Source organism: Eulemur rufifrons, chromosome 29 (genome assembly GCF_041146395.1).
Source record: "Eulemur rufifrons isolate Redbay chromosome 29, OSU_ERuf_1, whole genome shotgun sequence".
Classification (NCBI taxonomy): Eukaryota; Metazoa; Chordata; class Mammalia; order Primates; family Lemuridae; genus Eulemur; species Eulemur rufifrons.
The window spans coordinates 21576848-21585578 of NC_091011.1; the positions used below are offsets into that span (position 1 = coordinate 21576848).

The window sequence follows — 8731 nt, forward strand, 5'->3', positions numbered from 1 at the left end:
TAATCCACCCTCAGCCTCCGGGAGTGCTAAGATTACAGGCATGAGCTCCATTCTAATCTAAGCATACTGAGAAAAACAGTAGGCTTCCTGAATCAAATTTAGTTTCCATTATTCAGTAGAACTGCTTTAGTGCTAATGTTAATGAAAAAGAGCCCAAACTCCGTAAAATAATATAAAGAGGTTTATTCTGAGCAGAATATGTGCAACAGTGGCCCAGAGAGCCATGTCCAAGAAGCCTTGAGCAAGAGGTCTCACCGAGGGTGAGTTACAGTTTGGCTTTATACATTTCAGGGGAGAGAGGAATGATGTGTAAAGTCATAAATCAATACATGGAAGGTATATATTGGTTTGGCCTGGAAAGGTTGGGCATCTCAAAGTGGAGAATTACAGATTATAGGTGGGTTGAAAGATTCCTTGATTTGTATTTGGTTGAAGAAAGGAAGCTTTGCCTAAAGGCTTGGAGTGTTTTAAGATAAGGGAGTCTGTTAATCAGAGACAAGTCACGGACCATATATTCACATGACTTATTACGTAAATTGATGATCTGCAGGTGTGGTTTAAGCATTGCCTTGCATAGCCTTAAGCCTGTTAATGAGCTAGAAAGGATATCTCCATGAAAGGAAGGGGGCATGAGGAGGCACGTCTGACCTCCCTTCTCATGGCCAGCAACTCAGCTTTAGGGTATTTCTGGGGTCCCCTTGGCGGAGGGGGGGTGTCCATTCAGTATCTGGGAAGGGGGGCTTAAGATTTTATTTCAGTTTACACTAATAAGAATACTGTAGAAAAATTTTAAAATGTTACTATCCATCTCTATATTATAAAACTCTTGACATTGGCTCAGAACTGTGTGTGAATCTATACTATTCCCTGTATGCAGAATATATTAACTCTTTTCTTGATATGTTAACTCCCTGATATGTCAACTGCTTGATGTATTAAGTATTTTCTTGATATAACCTGTCTTGATATTTTCCACAAGTGGCATAGCTAAAATGAAAGTCTACTTGAACACCTTTTTTAAAAATTTAAGGACAGGGCATCTTGGAAATCTGTATTTACAGTGAACATTAATTGTTTAATTCATTGTCTAGGAGACCCAGTAGCAGCTTTGTAAAAACCTATGTTACTTTGCATTCTAGAGCTTTAAAGTAAGATTAAAATATCTATTCACAACTATTGTGTTCCTTAAATGTTTTAAAAAATATATCAGATGTTCAAATAATGCTATAAACAAACATGCTGGAAAAATTGGGAGAGAAAGTAAGCAAGGGAATTTCCAGGATTTTTTCCATCTCTATATAGACTGGCCCATTTAACAGTTCAGAATGACAAGTCTTTAAAAATTTTTTTTTTTTTACAGATGAGTTCTTGCTGTGTTGCCCAGGCTGGCCTAGAACTCCTAGGCTCAAAGGATCCTCCTACCTCAGCCTCCCAAGTAGCTGGGACTACAGACACATACCATTGCACCTGGCTTATGTTACTTTTTAAATGAGTTGTATTAATATAGAATAAATTCATTAATAACATAACTGTCCACAAGAACAAATATCTATTGGGAAAATAATAAAATGTCTCTTTTGTTTTAAAAAGTGTTAGGGCCGGGCGCGGTGGCTCACGCCTGTAATCCTAGCACTCTGGGAGGCCGAGGTGGGAGGATCACTTGAGCTCAGGAGTTCAAGACCAGCCTGAGGAAGAGCGAGACCCCTGTCTCTACTAAAAATAGAAAAATTAGCTGGGTGTGGTGGCACGTGCCTATAGTCTCAGCTACTCGGGAGGCTGAGGCAGGAGGATCACTTGAGCCCAGGAGTTGGAGGTTGCTGTGAGCTATGCCGACACCACGGCACTCTAGCCCGGACAACAAAGCGAGACTCTGTCTCAAATAAATAAATAAATAAAAATAAAAAGTGTTGGAAGGAGATTATCAAGATTGGAAACACCAATTTGAGATAACTGTATACTTTCTGAAGATGATTTTGAAAGGAAACTTTTAGTAGTATTTATATGATGACATTTAACTCCAGGAAAAAAATTATAAATGCCTTTCTCAACACAATACATTGAAGAGCCTCTTCTAGTTACATATATTTTATGATAAATTACACATTCTATTTTATGTCTGATCTGTAAAGAAGAGCTAAAGGTAGAAAAGTCCTTGAGACATAGAGCTAGGGCATATTTTCAAGTTCATTAAAAATGAACTCCTCATCTGGAATTGGCCTGTTGTGCCTTTTTGTGTCTTGCCTCAGGAAAGAACACAATAAAATAAAACAACCCCCTTCCTGCAATACCCATTAACTCTACTGTGTAAACGAACTATATTTAGCTCCTTTTTCAGAGTCTAAAGAGACTTTCTGTATTCTTCGTTAGTGGCATTGAACATTGCTAATGTTCATTCTGTTCTTGTAATGGAAAACTTAAGGCACTGACTTTCTTAAAGTATATTTTTCTGATTTTTTAGCTCTATCAAGTAATGCCAATGTCTTGAATTTGGCCCATATTCTCATTTTGGTACGGTGAAAATAAAACACAAATAGGAATAGAAAAGGAAAACCAGTAAAGGAAAAGAAAGGGCTTCACAAACAAATTTGGCACTACTTTGTATTTAGAACCCTATGAAGATTAAGGAGAATGAATGAAATAGTGAGAATCAATTCAAAGAACACTCATTAGACCCTACGGCCTGGAAATGTGGTAGGCAAAGCGCATTAAAGAAAAGAAATTGCTGCCTTAAAGTGGCTTATGTCTGCTTATAAAAAAAGATAAATGTGAAACCCGGTAGCAATGCTAGCTTTATGTAGCCCTACTTTGAGCCAGCCATCATGTTAGGTATTAGGAAACAAAGGTAAGTAGTAATAGCTCACATTTAATAGGGCTTACTGAGGGGGCCAGTGGTGCAGTGGATAACACATCTGACTACGGATCTGAAGATTCTGATAGGGCTATGTGCCAGGTCCTATGCTAATCACTTTCCATGGATTATCTCATTTAATCTTCACAATAATCTTATGAATAGATACAATTATTCCTATTTTTTCCAATGGGCAAATTGAGACTTAAGCTTAAATAACTTGCCCATGGTTAAATAATTAGAGGGAACTGTGGTGGAGCTAGAGGTTGAACCAAAATCGTTTCATTCAAAACCATTAGATTTAATCACTATACACTACTGCTTCCCAAAATGCTTGGCCTTGAGGAACTCACAGTCTTTTGAAGTAGCCCTATTGATAGATGATTACAATAAAATACACTAAAAACATTCTGAGAACTATCAACGTTGCTGCCAGGCAATGAGAGAGTCCACTAAATCTGCAAGAGTTAGAGAAGGTGTTCGTATTTGAGCTGGGTCTTGAAGGATGAGCAGGATTTTATCAGGACTTGGGGGAGGAGTGTCATAAAGTACAATAAAGTAAAATCACTAAAGACTGGTGTCATTAAGGGAAAACATTTGAGAAGGGAAGGGTTTTTATGCTAAACTTAAAGAAGTATGTAACAGTTAAATGAAAAGTGCAACAAGAGAGGTTTGGAGGTGAGCACATGGCAATTGCACATGGTGTTCCCTCTACTTGCAGTGCTGCTCTTGCCCCTTTTCTGCCTATATAACTCTTACTCATCCTCCAAGACTAGCCTCCTGTCAATTTCTTTGTGAAGCTTCCCAAGCTATCTATGTGGCCATTGGGTAAGTTACTTAACTTCTCTTGAGTATGAGCAACTTCATCATGATACCTGCTGCAAAGGATGATTGTAAACATTACAAATGTATATAGTGTATTTGTAAGTGTCCTGGCACATAGAAGGTGCTCAATATTTATGGCATGCAAAAACAAACAAAAACAACAACAAAAATCCCAAGACTGGCTTGAAAGAGTTCTCCAGGATCCCTAAAACTAAAAGAGGCCTTTTGCTTTACATATTAAATTTCATGCTGCCTTGTGCATGTTTGTTACTTGTCTTTCTCCCCCATTCATCTTTAAGCTCCTGCAAGGGCAGAAGACCACTTCTGTTCTGTACACTGTTTTATACTCAGGAAACTGCTAGTCAAATAGAATGCAACTAATAGTTCAGTAATAGTTCTATGAAGGAATGATGGGTACTTAACAACCGCTTGTATGAATGAATGATGTTCTTTGTACCTCTTATGTTTAGTCTACATAGCTTTAAGTTCTTAGGATACAAATATGTTAATAAAATAGAATAAGGCGAGAATTTGTTTACTTTCTATTCTTTTCAAAACAGAAGTGCAAAAACATGACTTTTTCCAAGTATGATGACATTAACCTATAATTTAGAGTGCCATCTGGTGGCTGCCTGTTAGACAGTAATTGTTTCTTGAGGAAACAGTGAATAAAAAAGCCTAGATATAAAAAGATAAGAACGATGAATTAAATATAGTAGAAAAGAATTAACAGAAAAAACATTTTAAATCCCCACTACAGAAAAAACTTTAAAAAGAAATGCGGGTTTTCAATCCACTGGATTTTTAAAAAAGCAGTAGATTCCTTAAGAAAATAAGTAGCTTTTACGAAAATTGCAACACAGTGAATTGGTGGCAGGAAATTCGAACTGATTTACACTGGTTTGAAGAACGATAACTGACTTGAGACGAGACGCAACTTTCCAGGGGGCAAAAAAAAGACGACTCAAAGGTTTCTGTGTTTTGCAAAGCCATTCTGGTTAGAAGAATTTATTCACAAGGCAAGATAGCCTTAACGGTTCCGCGAAACTTCGAGAGCACAGCGAGTGGTGTGGCGAGACGGCAGAACGTTCAGAAGACAGGAAATATTTCACGGAATCTCACCGTTCGAGCGGACACGAACCACGTGGACCCGCCAGATCGCTCGCTCGGCCTCAGATTGGTCGAGCCTGCCCGGGCTGCGGAAAAAAGCGGAAGCGCGCACTTTCAAAGTAGCCGTCCCAACGTCGATGGTCGTAGGCCACTTCCGGCGTATCCATGGCGGCTAACGCTACTACCAACCCGTCGCAGTTGCTGCCGCTAGGTAATCACTGTCCTGTGGGGAGCGGGGCCAGGGAGCTGAAGCTCAGGGTTAGGGGCCGAGGGGTTGCGGCCGAGGCAGCCCCTGGCGGAGCGTAGGGAATACTTTCCTCCTCCGCGGCTCGTCTCTCAGCTCCAAGTCTCTGCGGCGCCAGACCTCCCTGCTGTTTAACGTGGTACGGTTCCTCCAGGCAGGGACTTCTGACTCCACAGACCAGATCGTCACGGGGAAAGGGCCACACTTAGTGAATTCGTCGTCGGCCTTCTTTGTTGTGAACTCGCCTGTACAGAGTCTGGATAGCAGTCTCACTTCTCAACCTGGCGTTTAAGATCCCCAGATTTAATAAACCTTGTAGTGTGTCTCGTTGGTTGAGAATAGCACCGCGGTCTGAAATGGACCTTAAAAGAGGAATCTGGAAACTAGCTCTGTCATTCGTTTAACGAGCACCTGTACACCAAACACCCTGCCTGGGCACTATTTGGCAATAAACTTAAACCGTAGATAGCTATTGCATTCAAACAGTACACAAGCCTGTGCAGGAGAGAATATTGGACTAGTAAAACATCGTGCCGAATAATGCTAAACTGGCCAGAGATGTTCAAGCTGTTGTCAGAGGATAGATTGCATTAGGTGAGGGAAGTAGTGGCAGGAAAGAGGCTCCGGCGAATATAATGTCTCTCTAATATTTTGTAGCTGGTGAAGAGCGATTGAGTTAGTGAACGTGGCCGTGATTGAACAGTTTTTGTTCCTTCATTCAGCAGATTCTTGGCATGCCCAGTATATACCAGGCACTGTCCACTGGGGACACAGTGATGAGCAAAAGTAACCATGGTCCCTGCCCTCATGGAGCTTAGAGATTGGGGGGAGAGAGAGTGTGTGTGTGTGTTTACACGTGTGTGCGCTCATTTTTTAATCACAAATCTAAAATAAACATAAAACCACAGTCATAAATTGCTACAAACAAGAGGTAAGTGGAGGAGACCAAGGAAAATTTTTCTGTAAAAGTATGATTCAACAGAGATTTGTATTATAAGACCTACAGTTGTTTAATGAATATTTTTCCTGGTTTATCTTTTGCCATGTGCAAGTAAGACTGCCAGTAGGTACTCAAATATTTGTTAAAATAATGAATGAGTAAAATAATCTTTTCTCATTCACAGAGCTTGTGGACAAATGTATAGGATCAAGAATTCACATTGTTATGAAGAGCGATAAGGAAATTGTTGGTACTCTTCTAGGATTTGATGACTTTGTCAGTATCCTTTTAAAAGGTGGTGGTGGTATAGGTTTTTCTTTGTTTCTTAATGACTTAAGAAATACAGACAATCACTATATGTCTGATTATTATAATAAAAATAAGTTCATTCTCAGGGAACTTGTGATAACGTTTTAAGAGGTGCATGTACTGAAAGAAGATAAAGTTTCTACCAGCAACATGCATTTTGAATTTGAGCCATTGTGGTAAACATTATAATTAAAACTGAACAAAGGCAGAAGCTAGAGTAAATTCAACATGGTATATATATTTTCTTAACACCAAATTTCAGATATGGTACTGGAAGATGTCACTGAATTGTAAGTAGCGTTAAAATTAAAGAATTGGGGGGAATCTCTTTTTAATGAAAGGCAGATTTAGTAATATTGAGTCAGTAAAATGATTAAAGAGAAACCATTACATGTTGGAAGTACCTTAAAGATAGAAATTTTTTCTACTGATGCTTGTAAAATTGGATCAAAAAGTCATTAACTTAATGTAATTATCACTATATTGCTAGGAATTTAGTAGAGACAAAGCTTTAGTAAAAGATACTAAAAACAGCCAGGAATCTTAAGGCTCAGGTCAAATCAAAGAACTGAGAATAAGAGCATTTAACTATATAACAAACTATAAATGATAGCTAAATTACATTCATTATAAAGACTATGACCAATATCTCTGTTTTTAAAATTGAATTACAGGCTCACGCCTGTAATCCTAGCACTCAGAGTCCAAGGCGGGAGAATTGCTGGAGGCCAGGAGTTTGAGACCAGCCTGAGTAAGGTCTCAACAAAAAATACAAAAATTAGTGCTCGCTTCGGCAGCACATATACTAAAATTGGAACAATACAGAGAAGATTAGCATGGCCCCTGCGAAAAAAAATTAAAAAAAAAAAAAAAAAGAAAAAAAAAATACAAAAATTAACTGGGCACACCTGCAGTCCCAGCTATTTGGGAGGCTGAAGCAGGGGGATCGCTTGAGCTCAGGAGTTTGAGGTTGCAGTGAGCTACGATGATGCCACTGTAGCCCAGGCAAAAGAGCAAGACTCTGTCTGAGAAAAACAAAAAAACTGAATTGATACAGATTGGTTTAATATATAGGAATCAACAGTAATAGATGTGTTAAAGAAAAAGAGTGAGGCTGTTAAACATTTCGTTTCATATTTGATCTCCTTGGCAGATTTCAGTTTCTTTTTGTGAAGATTAGTCTGGTGAATGTAGATCTTAGGCCATCAGTCTACTCTGTTGCCTTTGATGAAGAATGTACATTATCTGGTGAATATCCTTTGTCTCTGAAAATTGTTGGTAGAATTGCCTGACCTCACATTGATTTCTATACAAGAATAACCTTTTTAGGGAGGGAAAGTGTTTCTGAAATGTTAGCTTTGATTACCACTGTTCATCTTGACTCTTTTATTTTATTTGTTCATTTAGTGAAATCACACCAGAAGGAAGAAGAATTACTAAATTAGATCAGATTTTGCTAAATGGAAATAATATAACAATGGTAAGACCATTAAAGGTGTTTTATTTAGATGCTAGCCCATTTTTGTGGGGCATAATTACAGAACTAACTTGAAATTCTGCTTGCTTGACTAAATGATCATGGCCCAGTGGTACTTAAAATGGGAAGGGGATTCTCTGTGGTCAGGGCCCTAAAGCTGAGCTATTGAAGAGGCATTGGGCTTAAAGATTAATTTGCTTGGGCTTTTTAATGTTTTATTTTTTCAGGAGTCATCGTTGAGACACTAAGTATTAATTGATGATGTTGGGAATTAGATACTGACTATCTGGGAAAATGGGAATGTGAGGGAGGGGGAAAGAGGCAAAGGTGGCTTTTAGTGATGACGAGCTCTTAGTAGGGGTTTAGATGACATGGTGGGGGTGTTATTAATAAACTCTTTTTCCTCTTATGCAGCTGGTTCCTGGAGGAGAAGGACCTGAAGTATGAATGGGTTTCCTTGATTTATGCTAGATTCTGTTTTGTCTTAAAACGACAAAAAAATAGAATTTTTTTTTTATTTTTTAATATTTACATCCTATAAAGCAGTTTCCCGTTAAAGGGAAATACTTTGAAGATGTATACCCATTTTGTAAGTTAATCATGATTATCTTGGAAAAAGAAGAAAAGAATTTCTTCTTTGAAGACTAAAATAAAGATGTTTTTTGTTAATTGTGATTTCATTTATTGTATTGCAGTAGCCAATGGGACAGAGATTATAGATATTTTGCCGCTTACTTTCCTGTCATTTTATGCCTATTTGCTTCCTCATTTACGTGACCATTTGATTCTCAAACAAAAATTGTTCCAAAGAAAGTGATGAACTTTGATTTGAACAGGTACATTTAAAAAGCCTGAAATGATTACTTAGAAAATTCATTTCAAACTCTGATGTTTTGTAAGGAGGATTTCTCTGCTGAACTCAAATTCCATTAACTCCTATTAAAAGCAAATAAAATGCACAGGTAATGTATGCAAATT

General features: G+C 38.2%; 1 protein-coding gene and 1 pseudogene across 1 annotated transcript; both read left to right on the forward strand.

The window, feature by feature from the left end:
• The first annotated feature begins 4948 nt into the window (after positions 1–4948).
• On the forward strand, positions 4949–8233 carry LSM5 (LSM5 homolog, U6 small nuclear RNA and mRNA degradation associated). Its single transcript, XM_069462282.1, has 5 exons — positions 4949–4994; positions 6152–6247; positions 6539–6566; positions 7684–7756; positions 8168–8233. Exons 1-5 carry the CDS (start codon positions 4949–4951, stop codon positions 8198–8200), a joined length of 276 nt encoding a protein of 91 aa, XP_069318383.1. The 3' UTR covers positions 8201–8233.
• Positions 7058–7127, forward strand: LOC138377688 (U6 spliceosomal RNA; annotated as a pseudogene).
• Positions 8234–8731: the final 498 nt, after the last annotated feature.